General features: G+C 38.6%; 1 protein-coding gene and 1 long non-coding RNA gene across 4 annotated transcripts; one reads left to right on the top strand and one right to left on the bottom strand.

Moving 5' to 3' along the window:
* Positions 1–31: 31 nt before the first annotated feature.
* On the top strand, positions 32–8,482 carry LOC111260296 (leukocyte elastase inhibitor). 3 transcript variants are annotated; one of them, XM_022832932.2, is made up of 8 exons: positions 32–1,474; positions 3,177–3,769; positions 4,271–4,506; positions 5,528–5,694; positions 6,006–6,237; positions 6,762–7,059; positions 7,383–7,564; positions 8,195–8,482. In XM_022832932.2, exons 3-8 carry the CDS (start codon positions 4,275–4,277, stop codon positions 8,341–8,343), a joined length of 1,260 nt encoding a protein of 419 aa, XP_022688667.1. In that variant the 5' UTR covers positions 32–1,474; positions 3,177–3,769; positions 4,271–4,274; the 3' UTR covers positions 8,344–8,482. The 3 variants fall into 3 exon arrangements, with proteins under 3 accessions (XP_022688667.1, XP_022688669.1, XP_022688668.1); XM_022832934.2 differs by lacking the exon at positions 3,177–3,769; XM_022832933.2 differs by lacking the exons at positions 32–1,474; positions 3,177–3,769 and having other exon boundaries at positions 3,800–4,506.
* Positions 8,483–11,342: 2,860 nt separating this feature from the next.
* On the bottom strand, positions 11,343–15,132 carry LOC111260300 (uncharacterized). Its single transcript, XR_002680265.2, has 2 exons — positions 12,667–15,132; positions 11,343–12,361 (listed from the first exon to the last, which is right to left on the bottom strand). It is a non-coding gene; the product is annotated as an uncharacterized LOC111260300 (long non-coding RNA).
* Positions 15,133–15,995: the final 863 nt, after the last annotated feature.

The raw sequence follows: 15,995 nt of genomic DNA, 5'->3' as shown, positions 1-15,995 counted from the left end.
AAAACAGAGGACGCGTAAATTCATAGCAAGGTAGAATAAGCCTTGAAGCAGGAAAACTTGCTCATTCCAGTAGATTTTTTTTATGTTTACAATTCAAATGTATATCTATTTAAAAAAATAGCTTCCCTTCCTCTAGGCGAATATATTTTAGTGCTTATAAGCAAAGTTCATGTTAGCTGCGCCAGAAATCACACCAGATTTCGTACTGATAATCCTTCCTAACAGTGTATCGTAAGACGTGATGAACCCGGAACACATTTATTTTCGATTACTTTGCGTTGAGACAATATGATTAATACAATTTATATTATCGTTCATATTATCGTCATTACTTTATTTGTTATTTTCACTATTACTATATGGCATAAACAATTTCAATATTAGTCCACAGAAATAAATGCTGATTACCTTGCAGATAATGTCAGGTTTGAGAATAAATAACTATTCTAAGTAGCCATGCCGGGTTGTTACTTCGCAACACTGATAAATATTACATATTCAGTTTATTTTACATGATCCCACAAAATCGTTATTTGGTTTGGTAAAGTCATCTTCGCTATATAATCGTTAAGAATATGAAGTCGGCAAGCAATAATGGCAATTATAAACATATGAATAAGAATCACCTGCTTGTTATCTTCTTTGGCGACAACATTGGAATCAATGGGACTCATGTATCCGCATATACCGCGATATGCGGGCGGAAAAAAATCAACCTTGTATTATCATGATACATGTCATTCTAAGAGGCAATTACTTTACGAATGTTTGCTGAATGGATCAAATATATAGATCGTGAATGGGTACGTGACTTTTTTCATCGATTCTAGCGATTATTATGGTATTACGCTGCTGTCCGCACGGATACAGCTGGTCCGTGGGAATGCTCGCTTCTGTGTTGCTTCTGCTGCCTCCACAGTATGATCTGCACTAACCAGAGGAATAAACAAATGCGAAACGTTGTTATTGGAACACGATTTTGCGTTTGGCCTAGGGTGTCGCTCACGGGCGTAGTCTTCCTGAAGACCATCCATTACAGGGCCGTAGTGGATGGTGTCAATGATTGTCGACCGTAGCTGTCACGCTATCGGCCCGCGGGCTGCTCGTCCCTCTCTCAAGCTCAGGTTGCAACGGGAGACACCGGCGAGATGCAGGAAGAATGGTGCTGGTCCTTATAGTTATAATGCAAGTGTTTGATTACGGTACTTATCGTTTGTAGTTGCTGAATAATGATTACCACTCCATATGCAATAGTGGGGCTATATGCCATTGTCATTCCATAGTATTTCACTAGGAGTGAGTTCTTGGGTCTATTTTGACGGTTTCTAGTTGGCCAGGCCCGAGTGTCGCGTACTAGAGCTTATTTTTTTTGGCTGTGCTATTTCGTAAAAAAAAAACAAGCTTCGATTATTTAACTCCAGGAATGAAAAAGAAACATTTTTTTTTCTGTGATTGTGCACCACTGGGCAAATAGGTACGTATGAGCACGTATGTCATACAATGGCTTAAAAATAAAACGTCTTTATTTCTATTTTATTTGCACGTGTTTTCCTCGTGGGTAAATATTTTTACTTTACGATTTATTCAAGTATGCTTATTTATTACTCAAATAAGGATCAAACTACTACGGCGAGATGTACAAATAGCTTCTCAAGCCACAGCATATATACTGTGTTCATGCGTAAGATGGTTGTGGGTTGCTGATTTGCTGGAACATGTTATTCGGATTTCTTCTGCAGATCGAATATGTTTGCTTCTATCAAAAATTCTAGCTAAGCCGCATGACTGTTAGCTGATATGGAGTACTAACTAAGTATTGAGGTCATAATGTATCAATATAAACGACGAGCAAACGATCACAACGGCAGTCTTTCTGCGAATCGTCAAATTTTTGTTTGTGCTCGTAATAACGTTTTCTTAACAGCCCGATTTCTTCCCAATTTAAATAGTGTGCCAAACAAATTTCTACGCTAAGGCTAAGTTTTGACTAGTGGCAGCCATAGAAAAATGTATTAAAGTTTAAAACGTCTGTGGATACCGCTTAAGTTGAATTAATTTTTGGTGAGTACCTGATTCTGTTTTTTCTAAGGCTTTTTCATACGCTACCAAGTGCTGATTCAAGTCCCTCCATCGATACAAGCTTGCGTTGAATGTATAATTCAATAAATGCAGCCTAAGTTGTGCTTGCAACCACTATTAGATAGCACCAAACAATGACCACCTTTTCGAAAAATATTATTTTGTTTACCAACTTCTGTCCTCTTTTAGAGTAGACCAAGCAGGAGTAACATTATAGATTGACTCCAGCTATCATAGTTAGTAGATTACGGATCTTTCATCGCATACCTGCTTCATATGACTAAAAAAGTGAAAATATTGTTGAGCACATAAAGTCGCCAACATAATCACCCAACACGACACCACACGTTCTGCCATATGTAACAAGCAGTTGGTGGGCGCAATAGCTGAGAAATGCGAAGCAGACAACAAATTATTAAATTAAGATCATCATTAATTTGATATTAAATCGTATTAGTCAGTCGTAAAAGAAATAATTTGTCTCGAAGCTATCGTTTCCTCTTATTAGTTTGGTCAACTACTTAAATGGCACCAATGCGTGAGTAATTGCTAATTTCTGGTACGTAAATGTGTTAGCACGGCAGTATCCTAAACTCAATGTCAAGAATGGCAATAAATTAATTTGGACACTTTTATGCAGAATACTATACGTTGCACTCACGGGAGCAGTACAAATGAACCAAGATTTATCACTAATTTTTTATTTTTTCGAATTTTTTGACAAGTTTGTCACTTCACTTATGGGGTGGGAGAAAAAGCAGTGACCTTGTCGACGCATTGAGATTTACCGGTCGCCATTGGTGGCTTCTCTGCGGGTGTTTCGGCTCTATTCGAATATTACTTTGTCATGATGATAGCACGTATGGGTAGGGGATGTTCTCAGGCAGACTATATCGACCCCCTTTTCTACCCAGTGTTTTAACAATAACATAAGATACTGTTATGATAAACGCTTGGATTCGAATATACTCATTACTTTAGTATGCTAACACATCGCTCAACTGATAACATGACAACAGTAATAATCATACAGTGGGAAGTTTAATGTCAACAATACCTAATAAATACCGCCTTATCTTTTTCATCATCGCCGGTAGTTCTCTTAGTGTAACTGTCAGCCAGTCGTTGGGTAAAAAGAAATTTTCTGCGCGAAACTGTCGGAGAGCCCTGCGTTATTCCCCGTGCCCAGTACGTTGACGCTGCAATCCGATGTCTGGTCAGCTTTATGAATGCGCCACCGCGTCCGTCTTCCGATGGAAAATAAGTTGCTACACATGAAAAGCTGTAATTTCCTAGCGTCGGTAACGGTGTATATTTCTATTCTGTCAAACATGGAGCCTTTACGGCTGCCGGGTCCGCCAGTGCGTGTTTGCATGGATGGCGTCATTGGAAAGCACTCGATATAATGGCCGGACGCAATACGAAGGGCGATGGCAGACTTTTGTAGGTGCTCTGGCCGTTGTTGTTGGTGATGGCGGTAAAATCTCTGGCTGGCGATTTTGCGTGGAGAAGCCAGCCGAGACACAGAATCAAGTGAGTTCATATAAGGGGCTATGGAGGCCATCAGAGAAACGTGGAATGGAAAGGGCAATCGACCGGATGAATGAGTCTAGGAAACCGGACAAAGTAGTAGACGCTGGTAAAGAAGAACGATTGTTATTGTAGCACACATATCTATCTAGGCAGACTGGTAAGTAAAGGCACTGGTTTTGCTTTCGATTCTCGGGCGTTGATTCGGCGTTTGCGACCCTGTCATACACGGGAATTTTTAGTGATAGATATAATTCATTCTGCGATATTTTGAATATTCTTTTTTCTTTTATGAAAAAGACAGCTAGCCTTTATTAATTTCCTTTTTCCTGTACTCATAGATGCCCGTGTATTATATAAGGAAATATGCAGCGACGAATGGACCTTTGTCTAACATTCTGCTATTACGGCTACTACCAATTCTGTGCTTTGTAGAAAACTGTTGACCTGAAGTATAGTTAGCGAAGCGGTTGCAGAAGAGGCCGCTTCCATATTATTGATGGAACCATTTGTTGATTTAGGCGAAGTTTCCTGAAGTCGCCTGAAACGAGGACAAGTGGCCGATGACAAATCTGGTCATTCAGTGTTTCATTGAACCTGGATGATGTTTTCAAGTGCATTATTGATGGCTGAATTTCTATTTGGATTTTGAAACTTCCAGAACGATGAAACTGCTTTTAGTTTGCGTGGCCTTTGTTGCCCTGGCAGGTATGTGTCGCGCCCTGTCCAAGGAGGTGAATGTGCATGGTCGCTATCGGCCGCAGTCAGCTCACGGAGTATCTCCTATGGCAAACATTACCAACTACCTCGGCTATATGGTGTTTAAAAATCTACCTGATAAGGATAAAATAGTGTCACCCATCTCGGTCCTCGAAGTACTTTTCATGCTTTACTTCGGTGAGTCTTTCGAATATTATGTAATTTTCATACCTGATTTTTTAGTTTGATTTGATTGAAAATCAATGCGTTGCTACCATAATATTTAAATTGACACTGAATACTTTTGCTTGGTTACAAGTTGCATCGTTATTACTTTCATCGACTTCCTCTGAAGGAGGAAGGCTTTGTATCTGAAACTTTGGAAGATTAATAAATGACGCTTGATATTTTTGCGTTGTTCGTTTCCGTACAACTGTAATTCAATAAACCTATATCCAAAAATGATAACGCGGCAGAGCAATATGGGAGATTGATCATAGAAGTAATCCTACTCTTGCCGTTGTCTCCTTTACAGATCTCTTTCATACGCACTATTCAAAAAAGAAAAACCTTTTAAAACGAAAAATTTCGATAAGGGCGATAAATATCTCGAATAATCCGCATAATCTATCTGTGGTTATTACGATGGTTGGACGCTTAATGTATAAAGACCTTAAAATATTGTAGTAATGGATCCACTGGTGTCAGGAAAACACAGTTACGTCACCTGCGCCAATAGTATTGGCATAAAACTTAAATCCTTTAAGCTCAAATATAAAACAGGTTTTAAGGAATAAATAAAGCTTTATTGCTGCTACACAAGGCTGTATCAAGTCATTCTATATGCGGTTAACACATAGAAAACGAAGTAAAAATTTGTGTTGCCTTGCTGGATGGCTGATTATTGCTGCAAAGCTTCAAGGGCGCAGGAAGTCGTTGTTAGCTTTTCCTGCCCCTCGGGGCACATATGAATAAAGACTTTAACCTATAACCAACTATCTATCAACAAACAGACCTTGAGTGGCGGCCGTCACTTCTACTTGGCTTTCATCAGATGGTTTTTGTAGTAACCGAGTAGGTATGCTATGTGGCGTAATACACGTATAGATAGTTAGAGGTTATATATTTTTGGTTCAATTTTATGAACAGCAGATTTTCGACCGATCTAACAAATAATTCTATCCTCTTTTAACGCATAGATATATTCTGTTTTTTGCAGGTGCGGCTGGTTCTACGAAAGCTGAACTTGACAAGGCGTTTCAGTTTAGTCGCTATGGATTGTTGAGTGAGGAGAAGATCGTACATGAGATTGCCTACGAGATTCATAAATGGAAGCATACAAAAGGAGAGATCATGGATCTTACAAGGGCTTACTCTTCTGATATGGTACGCTTCGCTTTAGTGGTACTGTGTACTGAATCTTTAGATTAATACTAAAACAAATAGATCCTTAAAGTCAATTGTTCAAAGCACACATGCGGAATGTGAACTAAATAGGACTAGAAATGACGATTTATATGAGTTTTCTGCTTTTCAAAACCTCCATAGACAATTATCTTTGGGTGTTCGTGGAGCCAATACTTGACGTCCAACGCATACATTTTGGTTAGGTAAAGTTTTCATTATCGTTGAGAAGCATCAGCATGACCAAAAAAAAAGTCTTCGATAACCATCAAGGCTGCGTTCTTCCTATGCAGATCTTCGAAGACTATCTGCAACGCTTGAAAACTATGTTTGATGGAGAGGCATTCCAAGCTGATTTTGCGAAGAATTCTCCTGCAGTCACACAGGAAATTAACAAGTGGATTTCGGAAAAGACCTCAGGCAACATTAATCGATTCTTCAAGGACAACCTTGATGAGTACACAAAATTGGTGCTTATCTCTATTATTACGTTCAAGTTTAACTGGAAAGATCAATTTCTAACATGTACGTATATTTTTTCAGAGTACTATAAAGGGGTTTTTAAGGTACGGATCCAAAGGAAATAAGTAAACATAAAATAATATTAACTTAAAATAGTTACTTGTTATTTGACGTGAATTCATTCACGGCTCCTTAATCGAATTAATCTAGAAAGTGCTTTCCCGGCAACCTGCTTACTTTCTTTTTTCTGGAGTTTTAATGAATTTTATCAACTAGAGGTTTGCTAACATCTTTGTTCTCGAACATCTTTATACAAAAGATGGATTTAATGAGCACTGCGAAAATTATTTAAGAAAATCAGCTCTGCATTATTACTGAAGCACACGCGAATACAGAACTATACACGTAAAATTTTATATTACTTGTAGAGTATGTTGAAATAACGACTAAGGTCAACCTCTCGGAAGTTAATCATAAATTCTTAATGAGGTTGTGTTTCAAACAAATTGCCTAATACTAGACAACCGTCACAAACTACCAATTAATGTAAATAAACTACTAATGAATATAAAATCTTTTAATTTCAGCCATGAGTCGTGAAGGTCTATTCTATAACGATGGTTATGAGGAGGCCTATGCGATGTATATGTACAAAGATGCGGACGTTGAGATTGGATTTAACGAGTTTGCACACTCGGTAACTCTGCGACTACCATACGAAAACACTGACTATGACATGTACATTATTGGACCTGATGGAAAGGTTGGTGAACGGGACGCCACTATTGACGACGTAGAGCAATTCTTAAAGCAAACTAAAAGCTACGAGTCATTGTTGAATACTGAAAAGAAGCCTGATGATACCATTGGAGTTGAAGTTCCCAGGTAAATTACAGTGTATATTCCACGTGACACGTGGACTTCTGTAAAGTTCTTTTTATTTCTTCTAATTTCAGTTAATTTATTCTGTATTTGCTTGCAAACGACTGGGAAAAGCAATCCATAGTTATATTTATCTCCAAAACCATCTGTAATATTCTAACACAGTTGCAGTAGTTACAAAACATGAAATTAGCCAACATCGAGTAAGTCAAACAGAACTTTCTGCTAATTTGTAGTTAATTCACTGTAGTTGATCGTGGTTGGTTAAGGAGCTAGGTGTATATCTTGTGGTAGTCTGAAGATTCCTGTTTATAATTTGTTCGCAGATTTGTTGTATCGTCTGAAGTCAACTTGAAAACCATCTTGTCGCAGTTGGGGATACAATCACTATTCTCTCCAGACGCAAATTTGAGCGGAATGAGTCCGGCAAAGCTACACGTGTCCTCGATAAAACAGGCTGGATATGCCAAAATTGACGAGCAAGGTACCGAAGCTGGAGTAGTTACCGGTGAGTTAATTCTTACCATAAGATTTCTATATCGATTAGATCTGCAATTTGCAATTCTGCAATTTGATCTCACCATTCGACTGAACGCATAGGCAAGCGCCGTTATCGTAAAACTGCTCGCAATTTTAATTCGACTTGGTATAAAGTGACAACAGCATGTCCTGTGCCGAGCGCGGAATCTTGTTATGGCTAACTATCTATGACCATATTGAACTATTCGGTTGACCGTTTAGGCGAATTCAGTTCTAAGCGAAAGTATTCTATGCAATGTTGCACTGCCTATAGTTTTCTGTGTTGTCTGTATATGTATTGCACCTGTTGAGATTGCCTCTAAAGAAAACTCCAGTGGATGAGTTCGGGTCTATACACTTGTTACTCTTCAGTCAAAGTCTTTCGTTCCGCATTTTTCGTTAGTCTTTGATAACATGTGCTCAATATAGTGCATGTCGACGGCAAATCGTGCTCTAGCGATCTTTCAATCTTCCACCAGACGTTTAACCGTCCAGGCCTTGATACCCTTTAATATAATTCAAAGCGATGACGCTGTATCTAAAAGGTATACAAATACTTTTCAAGCTAATGTGCTTATGAGGTACGCTAATAACGGAATATTTGTTTCCTTTTTTTCAGCGGCATCGGCAACTGCTCGCATGGTGCCAAGCCGGTTGCCACGCACAGTAACGTTTAATAAACCGTTCCTATTCCTCATTAGGAACAACAACCTTCATCTCGACCTGTTTCTAGGCAAAATCTCGAACGTGCCGAAGAATGACTTTTAAACGAAAGAGGTCACTATACCGAAGCCATTCGAAGGGGCCAGCTTAGGTTATTTTACCTAAGTAAAAAAATATGTTACCGAAACGAAAATACTGTGTTTATAATAAAGCACAAAGTGCAATTTTATAATTGTCTTGGTTACATTTGCTTACTTTATTGAACAAGAGAAATAGCTTTAAAGTAATCAGAGGCGGGTCGAGAGTGCTTTACAAAGTTCGAACAAACCCTGTGCAAGCGATACAGACTGACAAAATGAATGCATTTGCAGATTAATCAATAAAGCTAGTAAAAATTCTGTGACATTTATATATACGATCAGGGCTCTGCATGTTTCTCATCACATGAAATAGGTTACATTAAAAATGCCAATTGATTGGGGAGAATTTAAACACTCAACAAGTTTTTAGCCTCCCTTTTTTTGTGTTCGTGATACTAGAGTAACCTCTTCTTTTTGCGTATCTAGTTAATCGCATAATGCGCATACATATTTTTGATGTGCGTTTTTCAAAAACCGAATCACTTTTTGCAAAGCAGTATAAAAAAATTGACACAGCATCAGGATAGATTTCAACTAGAAAAAATGATCTTAATAATGGCTTTGACGGAAAATCGCTCTCTAATTCTGCAGTTGTAGTTATGTTCTTTCTAGCAGTAGAAAAATACAATTCAGTAGCGGACGGCTGATAAGTTGTTATCTAAAGTGTTACCTCGTCAATCTGCTAACAGTTTGAGCACATGTTTTTATCAAGTCGATTTCAGTTGCCAAACACTTCAGACATTAACATACCCTGGAATTTTTGCAGCTAGTAGTGGTTAATTCATGGTTAACCACACGGTGCCGGAAAACCAAATGCAATGACCACAAGTAGACGTTTGATTTATTGGGTAATTCAGATCGAAGCCATTAACAAAATAGCGTAAATAAGTTATAATATTTAGGAGCAATCTTGTCAACTAGTGAAGAAACATACTATGTGGTTCTATTGATGCTGACGACACATATATTTTTTTCTAATTTAAAATGATAAAACGCAGCTTCACAAGGGAACATCTATGTGCCAGTTTTATAATATGTGAAATTTTTATACCACATACTTCGTATTCAAGTTAAATATAGAAAGCACACACTTTACAGGTATTATATTTACTTCTAAAAATTATGCATGGCTTAAAAATAATGTTCCGAAGGCCACGCTCTCCGGCCGGTTAGTTGCGCTCTGACCGATAAGTGCGTAATGCGGGTTATGGTCGGGGTAAAAAAGCTAGACAGCATCAAAACTTGGACGGACATCCTCTCATGTGATAATACTTGGAGCAGTAGAAATCGTAGGACTTGTGCCTTTTGTTGTGGTAAACAGTAGTTTACAGACAGTAATACATTTGGAATGGAAATGTTAATTCACACATGTCGGAAATAAAAGATGTCGTAATGCCCTTAAAAATTTTGTTTCAAGTGTCGACCTTTTACGGCCGGAGAAGGCTACCGGTGTAGCAATCGAACGTTCAAAAGTTCCCGTTTGTTTCTATAGTCGACGACGGCTAACAAATGACAGATTTGCAGTTATGTGTCTACTAATCATTTCTGCAATCAGGATGAGCTGAATAATTTCATATGGCTTCCAGTGAACGCTCTAGACGTAGGTCATGTAGTTTGGTTCTAGCAGAACGGATTTTAAGCCAAGAGCTAAATAAGGCTCGAGGCAAAGTAAGCTCGTCCTCATTGTGGTCAGCGAATGTTATATAAATATTCTAAAATGCGATTTTCAAATTGTGCTGTATCTCTACAACAGACAAACATATTCAGTACGCCAAAAAATACTTGTAATTCTGGCGTTCGGGCACAAGACAACTAAGTTTTAATTGTTCAATGAAAGAACCCTCGTTTGGAAAAAGTTTGGCATATAGCATGTATACACAGTTATGCCATGGAGACCCACTAGCTTGGTGGCTGGAAACTCGTCTGGGGCATGCTTAACTGCGGATCTGTTGCTTCCGAGTTGTGGCAGACGGGTTGCTTCCAGCAGTCACTTAAAACACGTGCAAGCGACAAAGGGGTTATATAGTTTGTCAAGTTTGAGACGACGAATCACTTCGTATGTAAGACTTGTTGATCGTCTGTCTAACTGCTGTTAAACCCTTTCCAGACTGCTTGACACCGGCATCGATATATTCTAGTTCGCCAAGCAATGACAGCCTCCTGTCAGGTCCTGTTGGGGCCTTGCAGCGGAAGTCATCACCTTTCGAATTTTCTATACTCTAGATTATTTGAATTGTTTGTTAGACATTTTTGAAAAATCCATGCAGCTTCTGTGAAATTAAAATCGTATTCTGGGTACAAACATGCACGGTACTAGCAAAAGATGGACTGCTGTTTTTCTACAATCAAGGATTCTATTTCAGTAGAGTCATCTTGACTCATTTCATGAGGCCACTGGCTGTTGTCATTCTTATAAAACATTGCTGAATAATCATAATACGATAATTACCGTGAACTGTATGATACCAGTGTGATTCGGACTAAGCGTAAGAAAAAAGGAACTCCCGCTAAAACCTTTATATGACAACTGTCATATATTGGCGCGCGATATACTCAAAAGAAGCCAACTGCTTCCAGCGTAAAGCTAGTTCATACATTTAAAATGTTTGCTGTAAGTTTTCTTAATTTATACGAGGCGCGTATCTCTTGACATCTACCCGACTAAGTAATAAGATTTTCTGGATCATCAAATACGAACTTCTAGTACACTTATTTCTAAAGTAGCCTTAAGTTTTCCGAAGGTTTTCTAAAGGCGCCCGACTAGGTTTAATAATGTCGGCGGTAGAGTATTGCAAGTTTATTACTTTAATATTGTTATATTATTATTATGTTCTATATTAATATATGTTCATGTAAACAATGCAGCAATACAATCCTTTAAATCTTTGCAACTAGCACAATTGTAAACCTACAAGTTCTATCACCTATATAGTATCTTTTTAACGAGCAATAAATACCCACTAGTTGAGACAGACAGTATGAAACATTTTATTCTTTCTTTGTTTATTCTTCCGGATTTCTCAGTTCATTCCTATTTCAATTCAATACCATCATTTGCATCAAGTCCTCATCATATATATATTTTCCTGACTGGTCCGGCGACTTAGCCATATTTTGTAGCTGTAGCCATTTCGTACTGAGAGCGTAAGATTCTGTACCATAGAAGTAAAGGCAATAATAATAACGAATTTAGATATCTTCATCGGGCCTACGATCAATACTTACTCCCTTTGTCGGTTTCGTCTATTTCTATAGGGCCCGTAACCTGCTTTTGGATAAATCTAATATTCGTTGCCCTCTACTTATATGTTTTCTCTCACAATACTCTGTCCGTCTTTCATGATTTCATGGACACCATTTCTTACAATTGTGTAATTAGCACTATACATAAGAGTAATAATCGCCATTGTATATCATATCAGTCTCGTGACCACCATCATTTCCATCGTTTTTATTCTTCGTAATATTATTAGTACCACCATTAATTATAGCTTTACACAGGGACTAGATACTTACAAAATTGCGAGCTTCTCTTCATAAGCTCCTCTTACTTCGTTTTCCCTTATTTTTTACTACAATACAACGCAAAACTGCACCGACTTCCTTCTCAGCCTAGCCAATAAGCCGGCTCCATAGAGAACAATATTGCCAATGGCCAACATGCTCGGTTAGCGTGATGTGCGAAAGCTCTCAAGTGCACATTCCGGTAAAGGCCGTGGACTTTCGTTTATTGAGTTCGCTTGAAGCAAAGACGTGCCGCTTTGGACACGGACACGGACACAGACACAGAGACACACGCACACACCCACCCACCCACACTCACACGTACACACGCTAAAACAATGCTAGCTCGTCAGTCGACATTCAAATACCTCGTATGCTGATCTCATCTTTATTCAGAGCTCGGGCTGAAGAACGAGGGACCATATGTAAGGTTTCAACAGCTAGATGGTGAGTGGCTACGATAAATCCATAACCGGAATCTGTTATAACCAATAAGTAACGAACTACTTAGTAGAGCACATTAGTACGGTAATACATACACGCATACACGAAAAATTAACGAAAAGGCAATTTTCACCTCGAGAACCTAACGTTCACTGTCTGAATGCTTTCACCTTGTAGTTCGTTCTGCCACAGATCTCATTCTTATTTCGCGCATACAGCCATAGTATATTTATTATTGTTTCTTCCTTCCGACGTCATTATCGCCATTCACGCATATTATATGACTATTTACATTTTGATAATAGTAATAATAATGTTCATTGTGGATGAATTAATTTACCGCGTACGTTGCGTTTCAGCACTTCCCATTCAAGCGTCAGCTCGCCTGAGTCGTCTGCTGTTTTTCATTGTTTATCCCGTTTACACTGTGTTATTGTTTACCTGTCTGATTTTACAGTTCGCTGCGTGTCGGGGAATTGTGTGGCGGCGTTTGGACACAACGATCATTTGTTTTTATGAATATTTTTATGCAATTATGTTGCTGCTGAACTGTGGCAAATACCAATGAGTGACCTTGCAAATACACGTTGTTACATTAGTGTTTTTCAGATGTATGCGCGCGTGTAATATCGATAAGGATTAAGCTAAAACGAGCCGGTTTTGCGATTCGGTATCATTTGTTATGTTTGCGGTGCGACAACAAAATGCATAGCTTTCCGTGCTGCTCTTACTCAGCTGGAAGAAAACAAGCGTTTGGCAAATTTGTGCAAATATAATTAAGTATGTGCTTGAATAGTCTGTGAGAGTAGCGCCGCTGACAAGTAATGCATCACTAGCATGTATTAAAAGGCTCCACCGGCATAAAATTATCTAATTATTTAATAGAAAGAAATAGCTGCTGCACTGCAAGCAATTTGTGCCACTGAGTACATATAATGATTAATATTATTATTAGATGATAATTTCGCAGTAGCAGAATCGCCCATTTGCCATTGGTGAGGGGGATTGTACCGCTTCGGTACTTTAATATAGGTGTTATCAGTGATACCTGTTCAGGATTGTCATCTTTATTGAAAGTCAACACCTGCATAGTATTTTTATGCCTGTGTCCTGTTACAACAAGTAGCTTTAAAACATAGTTCCTGTTTGAAGTGCCTTCGCCGTCAGATCCATGGCCGGTTTTGAGCGAGCGGTTCTTACCGCTGTGCGTACTTATGAGACAATGCCTAAAAGAGACACAACTTTACGGCAATAGGTCGCTAAAATTAGATGTATGTATGTATGAGGTTCTTTGTGTATGCTGTGTTTGCCCTTTCTTTCCTTATATATATATAAGAAAATGATTTTTAATGTGTTTTCATGTATGAGCAAGTGTACCTGTCTCAATGACTACTCCCAGTTCATCAGCGATCGCCGAATATTGCATCACCCTATAAACTCATTCAAGCTGGTCAAGCGTGATGGTGGTTTGATGATGTATAGTGTTCTGCTCTTTTACCGATCGCTCTTCTTAAGCTAATGACTGCTTTACGCGAGGTATATTGCATTTCCATTCGGTACTTGCATTTCTCATTCGTACTGTTGATAGGTGTATTTTTTTTCTTGTCATGGCGAGTAGATTTGTTTTCGACGATGTATTTATATGCAATATATATGTGGTATCTGTTGCTTTTAACATGAATCATTTGATTAAAAAAAAAACATCATTGCCTATCCAGGACCATTGTTCAACCATGCACCGCGTTGTGGCCAAATTGAATCTTTCGGTTGTAAATTTGCCCTCAACTCCTTGTTTTTTGGTTTTTCATTGAGCCCCTATCTTGTTCCTCATCTTAAATAACAGTTTGAAGTAAGAAACGTTTCGTAGACTTGCTTTGATGAATCGTTGTTCTGTTGCCATCAACTCCTGTCACAGTCTTGTAAAATCGCATCTTTCATAGGATTCCCCTTAGTGTCATCCTGTCTTTATTTTCGTATTCGTCTTCCTCGTGCGACCTCAAGAATATGATATTTATGCGTGGTTTTGCATCCTGATGCATTTATATATCTATATGTATCTATATATATTAAGAGCTTGTTGTAATAATAATAATAGTAACCGCTGCGTAGTCCCCGGGGGAGTTTATACCATGATCTCGTGATGACGACGACGACGACAATGATGATGATGATGATGGTGATGATGATGACGATGATGATGACGATGATGATGATATTCTTTCGCTAGTTAATGGTAAATTTGTCTTCACATATATAGTTGTTGATCTTCGACGACTTTTTCTTGCTTTTTGTCCTATTTATAATTAATAGTTGTGTGCACTCTTAGTGTTAAGATCACTCTCATATATACATACGTATTTATAGCGGCCCAACGCTCTCCCCATTTAATCCTTGCCTGGAGCACGGTTTGCGTTTCTTTACTCTCCCGTAGGTAATCATATGTCATATATTTCCGTGTTTCGTTGTAGCAGACGCACGTTCGCTGACAGTAGTAAGTAAAACGGAAATTAATATCAATCTAATGTTCCCGACAAACTTCTCGGTCAGGTTAATTTTTGGCTAGGTCACTGCTTGCGGGAATAAAGAGACCACATATTCGACCGAGGTTCCCCTGTCAGTCAAAAGGGAACAGATAATCCCGGTGCAAAAAATGATTTCTTTATTTGTCCAGGTGCATTTTCTTTGCAACTGTTGTTGTTTAAGTAATCAACTTATTGTCTGGCTGCTGATACTCTGATTGCACCCGTGTGATACTATTCGCGCTTTAGCTTATCGTAGTCATAATATAGACACTCTTGTGATCACATTTCAGACACCTCTGCCTTGATTTCTTCAACTGAAGCTTTACTCAAGGTCGTGTGTACATATGCATATATGATAAGGAAGTTCTTGATAGCCAAGATTACCTTACTCTTTTTTCGCTGCGTTTATTCTTATAAGGTGATTTGGTTGCAGAATCATATTCGTAAGTTTTTCAAGATTCAAGTTGATACCTATACAGCCAGTAATCGAAGAAACGTGCCATTCTTACTACTGCTTTATGGAACATTTAAAGTAAAGAGGTATTGATACTCGTTAAGGATAGACCCGTAATAGGGGAGAGCACGAAAGGGCCGTCGACAACGCGATGATATGTGTCGACAGAGATTCGCTTTCAGTTCAGCTTGGTTTGCCCCGATCACATCGACGCCATATGGGTTTAGCTTATTATTACTGACAATATAATTGATAAAATTATACAGTTACAACGGGTGGAGGTCAATTTAGCACATACTGCTATTGTGTTTTTTCAAGACGATTGGTTGTGTTCCCGGCGAAGCTCGCTAGCGACTGCTAAAACTGGTTCTGGTTGTTGGATGTGTGTAGTAAAGCTCGAGATGTCCTCGTCGGCCAGTGGGGCCGAAGCTCTTCTTTCATTATTTTACCGTTATGATTTGTTTTCATACCTTCTGTTATGCTTTTTGTAGTTTTTTTTTTGTGAATCGGGGGACAGTACAGGTTGTACGCGTAATGCAGAGTGCGATGCTGTCTGTATTGGTCAGTATTGACTCGCCTATGTAAACTTATTGTAGCTGATACTGTTGTTGAACGGAGGCGTCAGGCTTGTTCCACCACCCACTCAACAATAAAATACTCTCCTTCAGTCTGCCTTTTTCTACTTTATATATA

Source organism: Varroa jacobsoni, unplaced genomic scaffold, assembly GCF_002532875.2.
Source record: "Varroa jacobsoni isolate VJ856 unplaced genomic scaffold, vjacob_1.0 scaffold_426, whole genome shotgun sequence".
NCBI classification, from domain to species: Eukaryota; Metazoa; Arthropoda; class Arachnida; order Mesostigmata; family Varroidae; genus Varroa; species Varroa jacobsoni.
This window is presented reverse-complemented; position numbering and strand designations above follow the sequence as displayed.

Excerpts from the sequence above, each read along its gene's own strand:
- LOC111260296 (XM_022832934.2), top strand. The coding sequence starts at position 4,275 with ATGAAACTGCTTTTAGTTTGCGTGGCCTTTGTTGCCCTGGCAGGTATG. Across the intron at positions 4,507-5,527 it reads ACTTTTCATGCTTTACTTCG|GTGCGGCTGGTTCTACGAAA; the intron begins GTGAGTCTTTCG and ends TGTTTTTTGCAG. Across the intron at positions 6,238-6,761 it reads GAAAGATCAATTTCTAACAT|CCATGAGTCGTGAAGGTCTA; the intron begins GTACGTATATTT and ends TTTTAATTTCAG.